This window comes from Cyprinodon variegatus, unplaced genomic scaffold, assembly GCF_000732505.1.
Source record: "Cyprinodon variegatus isolate N-32 unplaced genomic scaffold, C_variegatus-1.0 Scaffold1037, whole genome shotgun sequence".
Lineage (NCBI taxonomy): Eukaryota > Metazoa > Chordata > Actinopteri > Cyprinodontiformes > Cyprinodontidae > Cyprinodon > Cyprinodon variegatus.
The window spans coordinates 153,700-173,940 of NW_015151490.1; the positions used below are offsets into that span (position 1 = coordinate 153,700).

At 35.5% G+C, this 20,241-nt stretch overlaps 1 protein-coding gene across 1 annotated transcript in view; it reads right to left on the reverse strand.

The window, feature by feature from the left end:
• LOC107100968 (serine/threonine-protein kinase OSR1-like) overlaps window positions 1-20,241 on the reverse strand; it is a 52,589-nt gene extending 32,348 nt beyond the window's left edge. Inside the window, exons 1-2 of the mRNA XM_015399681.1 lie at window positions 20,128-20,241; window positions 2,874-2,986 (exon numbers count right to left, since the gene is read on the reverse strand). Coding sequence (XP_015255167.1) covers window positions 2,874-2,986; window positions 20,128-20,197 — 183 coding nt within the window. The 5' untranslated portion in view covers window positions 20,198-20,241. The remainder of the gene's footprint in view (window positions 1-2,873; window positions 2,987-20,127) is intronic.

Below are 20,241 nucleotides of genomic sequence, written 5' to 3' on the forward strand. Positions count from 1 at the left end.
CACACACACACACACACACACACACACACACACACACACACACACACACACACACACACAGAGGCCCCTATAGAGGCAATATTACATCATCTCTGGTTACTCAGAGTGCCTCACATCCACATTTACTAAGATTCAACAGTGTCCACACATGCACACAAAAAACTATTAAAATTTTTAAGAAATTGCTGCACTGAAAAAAATAAACTATATGCAAAGACAAATGTTGCACAATTCTAATTTTCTTAAAAAATCTCAGTTATTATCTAGGATCCTAAATGCATTCAAAGAAAGTCCACAGGTTTTTAAATGCTAAGAGTATTCAGTGATTAAAAACAATCCTACAGCAAAGAAACAATGCAATATAAATCCATGTGATTCACCAAGAAAGTGTCACAACAAAGAAAATGACTGCCAGTAATAAGCCCCTGACCACTACTGATGCCGTTACCACATCCAACAGCATCAACTAGAAGTCGTCATGTGCTCCTGCAACACGAGTCTCCACTTGGCGCCAGGCAGCTGAATTTCGTCCCGGTAAAACGGCTGCTCCCAGCATCAGAAAAACAAACCCTCGCAGTAAACACTCAAGCAGAGCTGGCAACTCTAGCTGGCTCTGTGTTAGAGTTGGACCGTCTGATGAAGTTAAAGAATTAATGCAAAGTCATCAGTAGTCAAGGCAACCTTTGGCTCAGATTAGTCATTCAAAGGGCACCTGATGTGCTTCTGCTTTGCACTCATAAACAATCCTGATGCAAAATTGGTATTTAAGGTTGCATTTAACTCCCAATCTATAGAATTCAAGCCTGAACAAATAATCTAACAGAAATGAAGACTTGTGTAGCTAAAAATCTGATCAAAAATCAGTTTTAGTGTTTCTTTGAACTCCTTTTCAAAAATATCTAATATATACCTGCTGCACTTTATCTAAACAATCCTGCAGTGCCCTGCAAAAATATAATTCCTGTGGTGCTCCTTTTTACAGTTCACACAATCTTCAATGTGTCTGGTTTGAGTTGTAAAGTTCTAGACTAACAAGGGGCCTTGCATGACAGCAAAACTTTTCCATTGTTTTAAAAAATCTTCTAAAAATGAAAGCCTTTAATTTTGCTCAATTTGTACAGACTTCCAAAGTTATTGTTAGTCATACTTTATAGAGCGACTGAAAATTTTTAGAGGATTACTTTCGAACATTGCACATTTATACTGACCTTCTATCAAAATATAAGAACTTTTAAATTCCTAATAGGACTCAATAAACTTTGAGTAGCCTATTAAATTCTGTCTAGCTTTCCTATCAGCACAGAAGAAAGGCATTCCCAAAGCATGATGCTGTCACCACCGTGTCTCACTTTGGATATGGTCTGTACAGCAGGTAGTGGTTTTTTGCCATACGGTGCATACAGGACGACTCCTGCAAACTCTTCTCCAGCTCCTAAAGTGTTAACCTGTGCCAAACTCCTCCTGCTTTAGATGATGGATTAAGCAGTGCTCTGCAAGATGTTCAAGCTTGGAACATGGTTTCATAAACCAACCCTGCTTTAAATCTATCAACAGCTTTCTCCGTGACCTTTTCTCTGCATTCCTTAGTTTTCACGGTGATTTTTGCTCACTGATATGTCCCTAACAATATATGAAGCCAGAGCTACACAGAGGGGACTCTTTATACTAGATTTAAAGATAGTTAGTTGGACTTAATTTCATTTAGGGATGATAAAAAGGAAAGGAGTTGTGCATAAATGCATTCATACAATGCTTAAGCTGTTAATCTGTGTAAAGAAGATGTTTCTGTGTTGTTTTATTACATCAAAACCTGATAAAAAGAAAAAATTAAAGAAATGTGAATACTATTTCAAGGCATTATAACTACACAGGAAATATATAAGCCTAACCATGTTTCATTTTAAAGGAAGTGCCGACAACATCTGCTCCACTGAGTCACAGTGTCTGTTACACTCACTCACATGGAAAAACTACCAAAGCTGACCCAGAGAAATGATGTACTATTGCTTTCTTAGCATCAAAGAATTTCAGAGACAATGTTAAATACCTGCAGGCACTGTTAAAAACAAGCCTTCTGCAGTCTACTTTAAAGCTGACTTCTCAGATGGGACAATCTGCCTTCAATTTAGTGCATCCTGGCCTTTAAAGTGGGCACTGACTGTGCTGTGGAGCTGTGGGAGGAAACCACACGGAGGAAATCCGATCGCCCAGTACTCTGTGTGACCTCCTGCACCGAGAATCTGGGAGCGAAATTCCCCTGATTCATCCTGTATAATTCAAAGGGGGCTGGGGAAGGATTTAGTGTCGCCACTGAGTCCTGAGCAACCTGGCTGGCAGCTTCCTCAGGCCATGACCTTAGAAAGATGCTTACAGGCTTACACAATATTTATTTCCTGTTCCTGAAAAGGCCTGAAAAAGACATTAATAATCACTCTTCTAATCTAAGAGGTAAGTTACTACAAATACAGGATACTTTGGGAAATATAAATGACACCATCAGTTTATGAACTGGAGCTTAATACAAACATTGGATTCTTTTTTATGTCCTTTGGAGCTAAATCATTAGCTGCCTTGGCTATCAGTGAATTATGTGTTTAGCTGCAGTGCAAGACTGGATTAAACTGGCTGGTAAAAAGACGCAGCAAAGCAACTGTTCCAGCAGTTTCCTGGCTGTAAGTGGAGCCTTCTTTAAGAGAACAACTGGAATAGTGTCTAAAGTGACAGGATTGATTGGACATGTTCCCAGAGAAAATGAGTAATGAGAAGCAGGGGTAGAACAAATTCCACACACATGAAAAGAAGACAGAGCTGTTAAACTGAAACTTGCAAGAAGCAACATTTGACCACACAAACCGTACAAACTTGTAACTTACCAGGAGTTCATCCATACTGGTCTGGCACTTCTCTAGGTTGATGCGTTTGATGGCAACCTTCTCTTTTCTGGGTGTACAGTAGGCTGCCTGGACCACTGCTGTGGCTCCACTCCCTTTGAAAAGGAAAAAACTTATTAATCTTTAATTAATTGCATTTCAGCTCGTCTTTTAAAACAAGGTTAATCAAGATGTCCGAGAACTCGTAATAGATAAAGTATGATAATTCTCATGAAGTGTAGTTCGCAAAGTCTTATCCTGTGGCGGTCAATATTTGGCTCTTATTTTGAAGAACGAAATGAAGTACCCCAAATACAGCCCTGTTGTCTTTACCATAGGACTTATCTAAAAAAAAATGTAAAAATAAAGGATTAACGAAGCCTACACCACTTTGAAACAGTTGATGTGACAACCTCCAGTATGGGATTTAGAAAAAACAAAAAACAAATGCATATTTTTTTATAAGCATTTTCAGACTAAAACTGAGAAACAGCCTCCGATGATAGAAAACGTAGAAGATCAGGTAACATCCGATTAAAACTAAAGCTTATCCAGCCAATAATTATATAAATATTTTAAGTTAACATATTTTTCTAAAAGTGTCCCCTCTGACTTTGATTAAAAAAAAGCTAGAAGAATTAGGATTATCTTTCTTTTTTTGGCCATTTTTCAGTAGGTAATAGAAATTAGACTGATTATTATTAGATTTATGTAATTAACAGTATAAAATGATTTATTTAAGTCAATATATCCCATTTCTGATCAGGATCCAGAATCTATGTGCATCCTTGCGGAGAAAAATAAAGGTTTGGTCCTTCAAATAAACATAATTTTGGTCAATTGTCATCTTGTGAGATGAAATATATACCTAAAATAAATGTAGCATATTAAATCCCAAATAATGCTACAATAGCCTATAGCAGTATAACTATATGTATCTACAGTTATGCAGCTATAGGCTTAGACTGCCGGAGAACATAGGGACCACCAACTCTTAATTTTTCAGATTTATTCCATCTCTTTTTCTTAAGAATTTGTTAGTTCAACCCTAACTCCATATTCTCTCTGATTCTTCTCATCATAATAGCTTCATCTCTTCTGTTCTTCTGTGACAACGTCCAGGTAAAAAATATCAGCTGGGCTGCTGCCATCAACACTTTTATAGAAGATAGAGTTGGCCTGTTTTTCGTAGCCTTTTTTTCCCCTTGTTTCTCTCCTAGATATAGATATTGCTTCAGCTTTTACTGTAACTACATTTTTTGCAAGCAAGAAAACTGGCTCAGAGCTCTCGAATTGTTTCTTTACTAGACAGAGCCACCTAAGGAACTACTTTAAACTTAACTTTTCTAATAAAGAAATGATTTAAAGATGAATGCTTCCATGTTTTTTGTCTCTGCTTCCGTCTCCTTGAACCCCCAGTCAGGCTCAGCGGTAAGGCCGCACACTGAGCATGGTTCTGCTGGAAGTTTCTTCCTGTTAAAGTGGGGGGTTTGCTCTCCACTGTCACTGCATGCATTCTCGCTAAGAGGAACTGTTGTTGAATCAATGACTTGATGCAGTCAGTTGTTTTATCCTTGATAGAAAACCTAAATGATTTGTGTTGTGAATTGAATATAAATAAATGTTATTTAATTTATTAGCAGGAAGAAACAAGATGTTTGATTTGTAGTCATTACATGATCTTAGGAAGTTTTTATATTTTTCTTGCACCTTTTTTTCCCCTATAATTAACAGCTTTACATCATAAAAAAATTGGCAAAATACAAAAACTAGTTATTTGGAAAAGAGGGGAGAAAAGATGAAAATAACACCACGAAGTAGTAAAACACAAAAGCAGAATGTGACGCACAACAAGCATATGAAAGAAAGGAAAAATACCAGAGGGTACATTTAGAAACTAACTTACTTCTAATGCAGTGGATGCCTTGATGGTATTTCTGCATCCCTTATCGAATTGGATCTCTGTCTACATCAAAGACAGAATAACTGCTGCAAACAAAACCAAAGCTATATCCATGAAGTGATAGTTTTGATTTAGTTCGACTTTACCACACATTTGTCACTGATATCAGCCCGTTTGCTCGCGATCGCGCAAGTTCTGTTACACGGTTCATCTGTCTTCTATTTGGAAGAACAGAACTGTGTGGTCATCAATTATGGATCAGCTTCTCCAAATCAGATCTACCCCTAATTTGGCATTTCTATTGAAAAACTAAAATTTAGTTCATGACACGAACTAAAGGGAAAAATAAATAAGTAAACTTTTGAAGCCATTTGGAGATCAGGCCAGGGTTAGGTTTTCATCATCAAAGGCATGGGAAAAAGAAGTAAAGTCCTTTAAAATTCCTGGGCTTTATGTGTCTTCACATAATACAAAGATAGGGTTTAAAGTGTCCCAAAAACACAACAGATTCCAGAGATTTTATAAAAACAAAACTTAAATGGTAAAGCTAGTGGGAGGAAGCAATTGCACTCTTGCTATTTATTTAAACAGGAAAGGTAGCAGTCATACAGTCATAAATGGGTTTGTGTCATTGAAGTACTGCAGGTTTACACTGAATCCAGTCTGTATTTCAGATATACATCTAAATTAAGGCACTCTAACAATATTTTTTCCCCATTTGAGTTAATGAATTACTCCACTTTGGTAGTTTGATCATCAAGGAGAAAATTATGCCAAACACAACAAACCTCAGCAAATTTCTTGACAATGTGGTAAAAGATTGACAAAGTTAAATAGAAAAGGAATATCATGAAGATCATGGTGAAACAAAGGATTGGGACCGGCTTCTTGTAGAGTTAAAAGCTGATAAAACCTTCTGCAGGAGAGGTAGGCCTCTTTGTTTCTGCTTCATGTGAGGTCATTTAACTTCCCCCTCACGCCTCTTATTAAACACCAAGGGCTTAAGGCTATTTTCACTGGATCTCTGGTAGAAACGTGCTGGGAGCCTGATCGCCCTGGAAATGGGCTTCACTCTGTGTCACAGTAAGCTTTTCCTAACTAGAATGTTGCAGCTAAACATGAACAAAGTGCCCATTGTATGAAGGATTGGATTGGTCCAAAATGGAAGGAGGTTTAAAAGGGGAGTGTGTTTTAGAAAAAAACAATTCTGATCTATTTGGGGGGGGAAATAAATAAAAATCAAGCTATCCCTGTAGACATGTGCAATTTTAATCCAGCTATTTCCAATCAAAATGAATAAAACTTAGTGTGATAAGACAGATCAGTGAACAGAGAGGCTGAAGTTATTAAGAGCATAAACAAACACAGACGGGCGGGTATTAATAAATGCTTGCTACTTCACATCATCTAATAAAGCAGCAATTTCCTTGTAAAATCCAAACTGAACAGGCTTATTCATTTATCCCCAATAACATCTGCAAAATGTGAAATCTACCTTTTAAGATCACAACCATCCATCCTCCTGATACCAATTACTTGGTGTTCATCAGAATTATCAAGACAAGAGCAAATGGCTTTAATGCAGCACCTTTGGCCAGGGCCAACACCAAACGAGTGTCTGGAGACCGGCAGCTGATGGGGCAAAACCACAATAGGCCCATTACCCTGTAGCACTGGACTATAAATTTCTTCACAAGCATAAACAGTCAGAAGAGGGGGGGTTAGGCTTAAATAATGCAAAGTTAATTCTGTATGCAATGAAAAAAATGTACATGTAGGTTGTAACAGTGAGTTAATGTAGATCTTCCTGCTTCTACTTGCAGAGAAATATCTGGTATACTGAAAGGTAATTAAACGTCAGAATCAACACAGCTTCACTTTGATGGGTCTCATAACTTTGCTAGAGATTATTGGTGAAGAAAAACAAAAAAAAAACAAAAGGAGTTTATCAGATTCTTTGGTTTGGGATCAATGTAAAAACAAAAAGCCAGAGAAGCAGTTCCAAGTTCCAACCTATTTTCTTCCAAACATACTGGCTCTTAGTAGAGGCTCCATGAACTGATCTTCAGACCCATGTGAGGGTAACCAGGCCTGGAGTGAATAAAAAAAAAAACCTGCAGCTGTTACATGAAAAAGCTCAAACCAAATTGCTGTTTTATTTTTCGTTACTTTTATTGACATTACGTTACTTCCAGGGGGTTATTATTTGAAATATGTTTAGGTCTGTTCCAATGAGCCACATCTGCACAAAATGCGAGCCTGTATAATAGACTTTTGCACATTAGTTTATGTAGCTTTGGTTTGAAATTTCCCCAAAGGTGCATGTTTTACTTTGCCACTGTGTCTTTACTTGCCGTTTTTACTCATGAATTTCCTATACAATTGCAGAGTCGATCTCAAAAGCCTGATTCAGACGTTAAGCAGTCATTGCCTCCTCGATCCCTTTAATATATTTTATTTGCTGCGGGCCTCACACAATCCAGTTTTCTCTTTGATTTTGGATCCTGTGTGTTTTGGCCTAAACTCTAGAGCAGGCATCCCCAAAGTCGGTCCTCCAGGGCCGCTGACCTGCAGGTTTTAGAGGTTTATCTGCTTTAGAACAGCTGATTCTGATGATTTCAGTTCAGCAAAAGCCTGTTAATCAACTATGAATGTAAATCAGCTGTGCTGATGCAGGGAGACCTCTAAAACCTGCAGGACAGCGGCCCTCAAGGACCGACTTTGGGGATGCCTGCTCTAGAGGAACTGCAGAGATCCACAAATCTGGAGGCGATAACCTGTTAACAAGACGTCTTAGTCGAGCAATTTATTAAGATGACATTTGCAGATCAAATAAAGCTATTTTAGAGAGAAACGTTAGTTCACTGCAGGCCTTGTAAGAAACAGAGCAAATGTAGCAGAAGGGTCCTGGGAACAGGAAGGACAAGAGTCCAACTTTTTGACCTCTTAGGCTCCATGTAAGAAAATGTAACCTTGAACACACCATCCCCAAAATCACACATGGTGTTGAGATATCCGATCCCTTCATCAAAACCCTGTGAAGGATTTCTGAATTAATTTGAGTTTGTTTATCACGTAACATCCTAAGTTGGTGAAGATTTTACATTTGAAAAGCAAAAACTATTCCTGCCGCTATGTATTAAGGAAATGTACAATACAAAAGATGATTGTGTAAGGAGACATATACCAATTTCACAGGTGAGTGGGAAAAAAAGCAGATCAGGAAGCTTTTCTTTCAGCAATACCGGAGGTAAACTCAGTGCAGCAGCGCTAAGGAACCAAAGCCAACATCTAATCTGAGATGTTCTAAGACTGGGTTCATGCAGGAACAAGTTCAATCTCTATATTGATTGATACAGCTGCAGTTATAAACTAGCACATTAGACATGATGCATATGAGTCCCTTTGGTCTGATTTTTAACCACAAAATGCACGGAAAGTATTGCTTATCTAAAAATAACTAGAAAAAATATCTAGTTGAAAGACTGAGAGTCAGTTAAACCATTCAACCCTTCAGCATACGTTTCCATCCACCTTCCAGAACCCGGCCCGCATGCTGACATGCAGAAAAACAGTTGCAGTTTTTGCGAGCAAACGTGCACAAATCTGTCGGAGACACATTGCCAAAACAATTGTGATCTTTTTAAAACGCAGTCCATGTTTTCTGTAAGCATGTTTTTCCTCTAAACAAATTGTGCTTGACATGGGAACCCTTGAGAACATCATAAAGGGTTTATTACAGGAATGAGTAGCTGTAATTTAATGCTTTTTAATGCTCTTTTATATATATATATATATATATATATATATATATATATATATATATATATATATATATATATATATATATATCGTCGATAGGCTGTAGACATGTCCCAATATCCTCGTTTTTCAGTTACTTTAACCGAAATTTCCATTTTCCCCATTCTCTAGCTTTTTCTTTGTCTCAAGCTTCTTTTCTGAAGATACGCCTTTGCGATCAACTGGAAGCAGTTCCGCACAAACATTTAGAACCAGTTACATCTAATATATGTAAAGAAATTGTTTTAGAAAAAAAAATTTTACAAAGCATTTTAAATGCAACTATAATCACATTTAATGAATTTTAATGCGAATAAAGGCCTTAATTTAAAAAAAAATTATAATTTAATGATTTTTAATGACCCTCAGAAACCCTGAACATACCATAACCTGGCAGTCCATAAATGGAGCACAGCAGCCACGATGTTCTCGATTGTTTCAGCCGCAACGCCCTCTGGGGGGGGGGCTTAACCCAGCCAGTGCGTTTGCTCTTTGGGGAGTCGTCAGTTTGGAGGTCTTTTATTTTGCTTCTTTAATGCAGGGTATTTTCTAAGTAAATAGCATAACCCAAAGGAATAATGAGCCAAACATTCTTTATACAAAGGTTTAGGAGTTCCCTCAATAAGAGGCTCCTCAAAGTCCATCATCAGAGATGAATTTTCATTGCAGGAGGTGCAAAGACACCATTACACACAGTCCAACAAATCTATCATTTAAACTACGAGAAATTTACCAACACAACTGCTCAGATAAGAAGCAGAACAAACAATGACCAAGAAATCTTTATAGACTCTTCAAGACTGGAAGCTGTCCACTCTTATCTTTTGGATATTTTTTCTTCTTTTTTTTTCCCCCATTTAATCTATATATGCAATGGCAGCCATGTTTATTAGCATTATGTGCAAAAGTCTGAAAGCTTTAGTAAATGTAATTCAAGACTCTATCAAACCCCTTTAAGATCACTGCAATTCAAATTTCTCATATATAACCTGCATTATAACTTCAGGAATTTCAATAAAACTATTTAATCAAGCTTATGTTTGTCAACTACCTGACTGTAATATCATATATAACACATATAACAGCAGTTAGACTGTCTTAGCTGGCTGTTTTAAAGCCAAATCCCATGTGAACAGTGATATTTTCAATGACATTACCAAAACATAGAGTAAACCAGTTTTACCAAAGGTTGAGTAGTAATAAAGACCAACCAAATCAAACACCTATTATTTAACACAAAGCCTGAAATTTTGATTCTTTAATGTATGACAGCAGCCCTGAAATAAGCCTCAACATAAATCCACTTTAATTAAAATAATAGAATCTCAGAATTTCGAAATCCAAGCCTCTATTTTAACATTCAGTGTACAAAACAAAAACAAAAAAAAGTTTTCCTAAGGTCTTTAGAAGAGAAATAGGCCTACAGCATTACTGATCCTCCACCATACATTATAATGTATGGTGGAGGATCAGTATATATTATATTATATTATAATGGGCTTTTTTTTGTATTTTTACTCAGAAACAGAGCCTGGTGTACGGTTTGCTTTTGAAAGGTTTTAAAGATTTGTATAATTTTGGTACTCTTTACTGCAGTTCTCTAACAGGAGTTTTGAAGATATGAAGCCTCTTTGTCATATTGTAAGCATTGCCAATAAACGATTTTCCTAGAAAATCAGATTTATTTAAAAAGAATCAAATAAAAGGAAGTTTGTGTGGCAATTCCTTTTAAAAGAAAATGCAATACTGGGGATTTCATTTACAATAAGTACTGCCTAACTCTGGATTTTTCCCTGACAGAAAAATTATTATTACGGTATATTCTTTTTTTTTTCGATTATAATACTGCACTAAAACAATTTATCTAATAATTTTAAAGCTTTTTGCCATTAATGGTGGCCTGCACTGTAGGTTTTGTACGCTCTGAGCATTGATTGCTGCAGGTACTCCTAGAGATCAATGAGAGGAAACCTGAAAGATGAAACTTAAGACAATAATTGGTTTTCTCACAGAGCAATGGGTAGTAATAGAGAACGGGACAGCCTTCTAACAAGGCATATCAATCAATTATATTAAAGGATCCTAAAAAAACAGGCCAGTTTTAAAACTTAAAATAATTAAATACTAGGGATATACCTTCTTTATTCTTCCTCAAAAACAGGTATGAGAATAACTGATGGACTTTTGATGGTTACATAAACTATAAAAAGAAGCAGAGCGTTTACCAGGATGCTTATATCGAGGATTTTTAGATGCATTTTCAAATACTGATTTATTTGAATGATATCAGAACAAGTTCTGAAATTAAATTAGGATCAAGACATCTCTATTGAATACTGTCTAGGCGTTTTATATACTGCTCTTTGAAAAAATTATTCATTTATTGTTTGGGTTATTCTACTGAATAGAACAGAAATAACCGAATACAACTATTTAATTTCCAATATACTGATATTAAACCAATATGATATCATCATGAATAATTCAAACTTTTATTACTGATACTATAGTGTGGACTGTTAGAGAAGGCCTGATTAAATATTATCACTGAAACACAGAAAAATTCACAATAATGTTTATGAGAACAACTGACCAATTTTTATTAAGCAGTGGGTTACATCATTTAAGTGGAGTTATATATCCTTTTTCTTATGCCAGAGATTTTACATTGGGGACAGGATTCGGCTCATATCGGATTTAAAATTGATTTTAATATTTCTAATATCAACATCGGATCAGACACTGTACACTTCTCAAACATGGCATACTATTAAGTCTATTAATTGTCCAACTGGGGATTCAAATGGAAAATGCACATGTAATAATTGTGCATGAAAGACAGAAAAAAGGAAAAACTGTGTAATTCACAGCAGAGATGTTAACAAAATATGGCCATTTTTCACTGTTATCAACTCTATTCTGTTTGATATAAAATCTCTATACAGAGGAGGTTTTCTAGTACAAGTCAGCATCTTCATAGCAAGGCCGTCCGGCCATCCATATGCGACACAAATAAAAAAAGGCAGCAATGGAGAACTTTCTGCAAAATTTATGGTTTATAGTGATACTACGAGAGCCAGAGAGGGCTGCTGACAGCAAGACAAAGCACTCTGGATAAGCCAATGCTACCTTATGCTAATATACTATATCGGCCATATACAAAATAATCACAACGTACAACAATTTCCCGGATGAAGAAGTTTTTTCTTAAATTATTTATGCTGTAATACATGCAAACACTGGTGACTCCAGTGACCAGCAGGCATATGCAGGGGTTGATGTTAAGGATTTTTACTCTTGCCCTTTGTGCAAGTGGCTTTCACATTTCATTTTCCCAGAAACAATTTTTACTTGCCTAGTATAATATTTGATAAATATAGTTCCTAATATTAAGCCTACATTACCGTGTTAACATGCTTTTCAACCCTTCCTGCACATTCTTTTCAAATTAACTTAGCTTTAAACTGTTGTGTGCTTGGAAAAATATAAATTGTAATGCTAAAAATCTATAAAAAAAAAAAAAAACTTGACAGGTTAAAAACTTACACTACTACTACTCACCAATTTAACATGTTCAGCTCTATAACATTTAAATGCACCACTCCAATGTCTAAGAGAAAAAAATTTAATGAAAATTTTTTTAATGTATGACCACTGTACAGAAGACTGCCATATGATAGAAATATTTACACTGTGCTAGCGTGTATTATAGTATAGATTAAATTCATCATCCAGCTGCTGCTCTGCAGAATTCTCTCCCCAAGAGTTGAATCACGCCATCTAGCAGAAAATCACACAGCTTTTTCAAATCACGTGAGAATGTGTACAAAACAACAAAAATGCGATCATTGCACTTGCCCAGCGAGCAAATGCAATGAAATTTGTACTCTCCCGACAATTAAAACTACTTGCCCCGGGAGATCGGGCAATGGTTAACATCGAGCCCTGATATGACATTACGCTTAGAGCACAATCAGATACAGATGGATCGATGTCACACAGCTCTTTTTGTTTTTAACTATAGAGCTTTCTTTTATTTTTTTATATTTATACTAATTTAGAGATCATAGGCTTTATTTCTTCTGTAGTTGCCAAATTCTTCTCACACTTTTAATTAGCATGGACTTTCCTCATTTTTGCATTTTATAAATGCAACATTAAGAAAATGCACAGATAAACTACTTCCTGTATTGTTAATAAAAAAATATATATACAAAAACTGATTACCAAAGAAGATGTTTATGTTAATAGTTGAGCAACGACATTATTATCAAGCTATTTATGTTAGAATAACTCTTTAACCTGTAGCCACTAGGGGCACTAGATCTGTAAACTTCTACAGTAGGTCATCTAGTGCCCCTAAAGGTACCTGGAAGTACTGCACTGGTGTAACATTAAGCTGTCTAAAGTGGAGCCTTCACAGTGTAATAAGATATGCCAAGTGTTTCATATTCGTTCATAATATTTGGGTCAAAGGTTACACAGTGTTGCTCTGATAATCACAGGGTTTTTTAGTGTTTACACTAAAATACGTTAAGAAAATTACATTAGTTATAAAATGCATTAATCAATGTGAACCTTCAAGTTCCTTACAAAGTCTCCATGTAATAAATCCAGTAACGCTGACATTTTACAGCGTTTATACTTTGATAAACAAATTAAAACAAACAAGCCTCATCACTCTGTGTAGTTTGAATTAAAGCAAACTAACAGCAGCTACCACATTTCTCTCTGTATAGTCTTATCCTTCCCGACACACTGTCAAAGATTTAATTAATGGTTCGAATGTTCTCTGCGTTGGAAGAGGCAAATGTAAAACAATTAGAATCTTTAAATTGCCTGCTTGTTCTCTCAGACTGAGCTCCCCTCCTACTAAAGAGTAATTGTTGTGACATCACATTTTTATTGCTGGTTATAGGGCTTTTTTCCCCCCTCTCTTTTAGGAGTCAGGATCCAAACAACTAAATTTACTATTAGAAAAGTGGTTCCCAAAACTTTTTTTGTGCTTTTTGTTTTTTGCTATAGGAACTATATTTATCAAACATTATACTGGGCAAGTAAAAATTGTTTCTGGGCAAATGAAATGTGAAAGTCACTTGTGCAAGTGGTAAAAATCCTTAACGTCAACCCCTGGTCCAAGGTAACAAAGTGTAAATAGATACGATCTATACACAAAAATATCATTGATTATGTTTGATTTGTTTGTTTGTTCTTTATTAAACCTGTAATGAACTGTCTTCCAACATGAGTAACAAGCAACAGCTTTCGGTTTCTTGTGTGTGATCTTGAGGTTGTGTGTCTTTTATATCACATACTGTCAAACTAACAGGTTTCAATTTCAAACTGAAAGCACCAGAGCATGTGTGGAACGCACAGGATGCTGTATTATAAAACCTGATGTGGTTAAGATTTAAGGTTCCTTTTGCTGTGGTTTTTTTAAACCATTAGAAGGGCTGAGTGAGTAAAGGGGAGGAGACATAGTTGCCGTTGGATACAAACAGTGGCAGCATAAAGTTTCCGTAGCTGATCTGCTGAGACCAATGATCCACAGTATGGTCAGGATTGAAGAGACAGCTCTGCTGTTTTCCAAAGTGCTCTGTCCAGTATGAGCTTGGTGGGGTGAAAAAGAATGGGCGTGATCCGTGTAATAACAAGTCACTTTTCCCTGGGGAAGTTACCAAAACAATAGCTCTGCTGGCCGCTTTGGGTATACAGAGCCATCCTGAACTCCAATACTTGTAGAAACACATAAAGGCAAACTGAAAGCAACAACTGCTTCTGGTGAAACAGTAAAAAAAAAATTATCCATTAGAGAGGAGGAGAGATGGGCTATATTTATGTGAGGATGTTTTTTTTTTCCTATAAAAGTGGACTTGCAGTGTTGCTGTGCTAAGAAATATTGTTTTGGTTTTCATTCCTTTACACAGATTTTAAATTAGTGTCCAAAAGCCTTAAGAAAAAAAAGAAAAGTGACCGAGGTACTTCACTTAATCGGTATAAAGAAAACATAACCTGTAAATAAAATGAACAAAGTCACAACAAAATAAAAGCATAAAAGGATAAGATAAAACTAGAAGTGTCAGCCTGTCACAATAAAATCTGTCTTTAGCTTTTTATTTGAAGAGGCCAAGAAGAGTTATAGATGGGAGATCTACTGGAAACATGTTCCAAAGTCCATCTCAATTTTATTGTACGGCAATAAATAGTAGACAAATGTTAGACATTTCAAAATAAGGTTACTGAAAAGGACAATATCTAAGGTATGTTTTATCTACAATTTCTGACTCACACGGTGGTGGATTTTATGGTTTCTGCAATATTTTTTGTGCGGTTAAAAGAGAGAGAGCTCTTTGCTGAGTTTTAAAAAATGTTTGATCTACTGTATAAATCAGTTTTTTTCTGTTTTAATAGAGAAAATATATTTATAATCTATAAAACATTCCATATTAGTACATTTGTTATTTAAAAAAAATAAAAATGCATTTCTGTACTTTAGATAGCTAGATAGATAAAATTATAATAGATAGATGGAAAAAAAACACATTAATACAACATCAATTACCTTTCCATGATTTATTCATATATATTTTTTTAATCAATAGACATGAAGCGTTGCCTAAAACCAACTCTGGTTAAAGCACATAATTTGATATCAGATTAGCCATCATCAGGTTTATAGTTTTACTCTTTTTTTTTTTTTTTTTAAACACTATGATTAAGTAATCAATGGGCTGAAGGCAGAGCGTAAACCTATGATACACAGTTGAATGACAGAATTCATTTTACACAGATATCTTAATGACAGGACCTTCTAAATAACTAAACAGAAGCTCTAATAATGTTGAAAACTGAGGCTTAATAGACACAATCTTTTTTTTTAATCCAAAGTTCAAGGAAGGTGAAATATTGCAGATAAATGAATCCGTCACTCATCAGCAGTTTAGTTGTTTAATGCACTCACAGGAACCCTGGGCTAATGGTTTAAACTGGGTTGAGCCTATTTTTGATGAAATGAGAACTAAACCGAGAAATAGAAATTCTAACTAAATTATGTTTTTTATTCATTGTATTCAAACAAAACAATCATAAAACCAACTATTCTAAAATCCTGAATAAAAAGAAGCAGAAAGAAAATTAATCTTAGGTTATCTATACCCTCTTTACCTAAAGCAATACATTTACAAAGAAAAGAGAGCATAAGAATATACATAACAAAAACATAAGATGATAAAATGAAATATTTATCCTTTTAATTTAGGTCTATTTCCTTTGTACTCCTAAAACAAAAAAATTGACATTATTTACAATCAGGTATAACTGACATATCAACTCAGCATATTCACTTTTATTAACCTTTTAAACATAAACACAGATTGTGATTCATTGATTTCTTTATTCTATAAGCTGATTGCTTTCCACGCTCCATTACTTTTGCTCTAAATATATTTTTTTAAAGATCTATTTCTTTTCAATTATAATTGCTTTCTTTTTTTCTAAACATTTTCTATGTTTATTGGTGATGTGTTTTTATGTGCTTTAAAATTTGCAAAATAATAGAGTCTACTAATCAATTAAAGCTGACCAATTTTAACTGAAGAATAAGTGGATTTGTTGCCTCTCTATAGAGTTATCTGGTTATATTCTCACTGCTCGTTTTTTGCAGTATTTGAAAATGTATTGCCTATGTATTTTACATGCAAGAAAAATTAAAATAAAAATATTACCTAACTCCTTGATTCATTTCTGAAGCTCTGTCTAATAATGATCCCTTGCCCAAAGTGTTTTTTCAAAGAAAGCAAACTACAAGTCCAACAGCCTGAGCAGCTTCAAACTGATGAGGACAAGTTGTGCTTTACATAGCACAGGAAAATGCCACTGAACTGGTTTCATTACAACAGAGGCTTTATCTAGGAGTTCAAGATAAAAGTGCAGGGCGTTATCTTGAGGGGCTCAAAATTTTCTAAGAAACTATGAGGAAAAATTACAAGTATTTCAACGTTTCAAAGAAATGTTCAGGAATAGAAGAGCATCATCTGCATATGAAGCAAACCCTAGTTGAACAAACAGCATGAAAGGGCAGAAATTATATCATGGAAGTGGGAAAAACGTTGCCTGTTTGAACAGTTTGATCCTCCTCATCGTCTAAAGAACCTGCTTTTTGTTGAGCAAGGTAAAAAGATAAACAATAAATGAATTAATCCGATTATTATTGAAATAATCGCCAACTTATTTAGTCCTATTATTCGCAAACTCAAAGCAGTTATCATACCTAAACAGTCAAAAATATCCAAACATTTTGTATTCAAAATAAGGAACCTTTTTAGTCCATTAATATGCTCTATAGAGAAGTCCTCAAAGGTCACAGTTTAAGCCTCACTTTGGTTAAATTCTGTGTAAAATTACATTTAAAAGGTAAGTGGAGGATTTTTCGCAAATTTTTTAAAAGATCACCCTTTCAACTTAAAAAAAATATATATATACACATGCACAACCATGTCCCCCCTCCCAAGAGGGAACGCCCATTGAACGTGTGTAAGAGCATGCATGAGCCCATTTCTCCTCATGCACGCTCTGTTTAAAAGTCATCATAAAAGCTTACTTTCCAAAAGATCATTTGCAATTTTTCCACTATGTCAGACTCACCACTGCTAAGTGAAAAAGGGGACGAGCACGTAGGACGGCCTTACGTAAACATATCACCAGAATGATTGACAATTAGGAGGACCACTTATTTTGATGATCCACCCGGAAAAAGAACATCCTCCACTATACCATTTAGGAACCTTTCACCATTTGATTGTTAATCGATTAATCAGGAAAAAAAAATCAATAGATTAACTGATTAGCAAAATAGTCATTGGTAGCAGCCTTAAAATAAATAAAAATTAAAGTTCCTGTCACAAGAATTTAAAATCAAACACCTTTATGGAGTCTACCTCAATTTAAGATCAAGCCTTGATCATGATTGAAAGAACTATTAAATAATTTCTTTCAGTTTGGTTAAAAACCAAATAAAATACATGTCACAGGGGAATTTCTGCATTATGAGATCAATAAAGTTCTATTCATTCTTTCGTTCATAATACCGATCAGCCATTAAAAAAGCAAATGTGCTGATATAACTGGCTTATTCAGGCAGAAAGTCACCTGAACTATAACACCAATCTGCTCAAAGTTGGGCCTCCATAAAGACAACTGCATGGAGGTACCACAGTTAGTTCGAAATACACGCAGCTTTTAGGGGACAGCGTCAGCAATCAATCGATATACTACTAATGCACTAAAGTTTAGAGCTGCCAAAATCTTCCTTACAAGCTGCTCATAAAATCTACTATTGTGCAAAGCATGCACATCTGCAGGGTAAGTTTAGTTGTCAGTCAGCAGAAACAGGGATGGGTTAAAACATTTAGCCAGTCTGAATCAGTTATAACGAGAAATTAAAATCTAATTTAAACAGGCTGGAAGCTTGCTAGCATTAGTTTTACCACTTAAGCAATGTATCCCAGATGCAAAACCATCAGAGAAAGCACAGCTGGAGCAAGGAAACATAAAAATAGGAAATATCTAATCATTTATATGAAATATGAGGTAGCATCAGTCACTTGTCTGATCGTACTACGCCTTTGGGTATTTCACTGAAATGACAAAAGATGTCAGGAAAGATAGTGCAGTAAAGTTACTCCATTTTATTCTCTTAAGCTGTCTGTAATGAAGCCAGTAGATTCAATCATGTCTTCAAGATTTAGGAAACCTTGCAGCTGAGATGAACTAGGACTGGTATTAATTCATAATCAGTCCAAAATTAATCAAATTAACCGAATAGGGGTAATTATTTTGTTTGTTTTGTTTTTTAGGCTTTAAATTAGTTAAAAACTTGAACAGTGACTACGTCACAAACACAGTGTTACATCATTACTGCTTCTTGTATGAATTAAACATTTCAGGTTATTTTAGATCCTAAAAACAAAAATAATAAATAAAATAATGAACAAAATATCTTAAAACACACTCAAAGTAAAATAAAAACCAGACAACAGAACAGTGACTGTTGAATTCCTAGAGTAAACTGCAGGGGTTTTAAAATGTTTCAGCCCAAAATCACAGCAGAAGCTTGTGATCCTTTCTTTAGCTGGTTCTTGTATACATGTATTTTATCATTTTAATTTATTCATGGTAAAACTTTCTAATCTTTAAACTGTTAAGGAAAAACCTGTCTTTGTTGTTTTTAGTCATTACTGACATTTCAACCACTTTAACTTGATGTTGCTTAGAAGTTTTGACGCCTATGCTGCACAAATGTAGACAAATTAAACTTGGTGTTGTTCACATATGGTTAATGATTACAATTTATACATTTGAATAAATTTGTTGTAAATGTAAAATATATTAAAGTACAGCCAGTGCAAAATTAAGAAGATTTGAGTCTGTTGTTTGTTTGGTTTTTTCTACTTCCTGTAGTGGGATCAGGGGCGGAGCTAGATGGGGGGCCAGAGGTGGCCACGGCCACCCTAACCCAATCATTGGCCACCCCTACCCTTTTTCGTTGTAATACAGACGGCGGCAGCAGTAATACTCTCAAGTTGAATGTTTTAACTCATTTCACTTTTTCATTTTCTATATGTAAACAATAACCTGACAACAAAAACACTGTGGTTTATGTTGCACATCAATATACTAACAGTAAACATGATAAATACAGAATTCATGCTCTTTTCAGAACTAGATACTGTCTTATATTAGGTAAAGAGAAAATTATGTCTCTGCAAGTCATCTAGGACTCTTCCCTGAAATCAGAGATAACTACTTTAATAACAAGCAATCCATTTAATTTGGATATTAGAACAAGTAAATATTAATTTTATGCAGAATGATTATTAATAAAAGTAGGTAAATAATGACAATGAATAAGATGTTCGCCCCAGAACTCAAAACTGAAAGAATTTTGTCCACTACACCTTTAATGAAGACAGCATAGATGTTTAAATATATGCCTCTATTTGTTAGCAAAGGCCCCCCCTCAGTGTACATTGGCTATTGCCTGGGCACCCTTATAAAATGTTCTGGCTGCGCCTCTGAGCGGGATGGGCGTGAACATAGTTGAAGTATCTCTCTTATCATACATACAGCACAATGACACGGCTGATACTGAAGGCTTCTTAATGAAACGTTGTGCTCCTTGTAACAGCTGCTGTCGTTCAGATTTGTTCTTCTTTCGGGTTGATCTAATTGTTTTAACTAAGGGCGCATAAACTGGCATTTAGACGAGGCGGTTATTTTCCAGCAAATAGTCTGATCCTGACAGCACGTTCTCAGCGTTAATGGCCATTTACTGCCTCGTAAATGACTCGGTGTCCAAGTCAAAACATAGATCGGCTGTCAGACTCTTCCAACGTCTTCAGATAAACCTAGCTGGAGAAAAAGGAGAGCCTTTTGCTCGTATTTTCGTCTTCCAGACAGAGTTCCGCGCTTTAAGTTCCGCTTTGGTTGAGCTTATAGCGAGCCGTTTACAAACTACCGGTTAACAACAATGCTAACAAGCTAATAATCACATACCGATCACCTCCAGGAGCTCGTAATCATCTTTGTTGATGGACCAGGGTTGGGAGCTCGGGTCCTCGGACATGGCTGAGAGAGTCTGCTAAGGCTGTTATTATCTGTAGAAAAGTG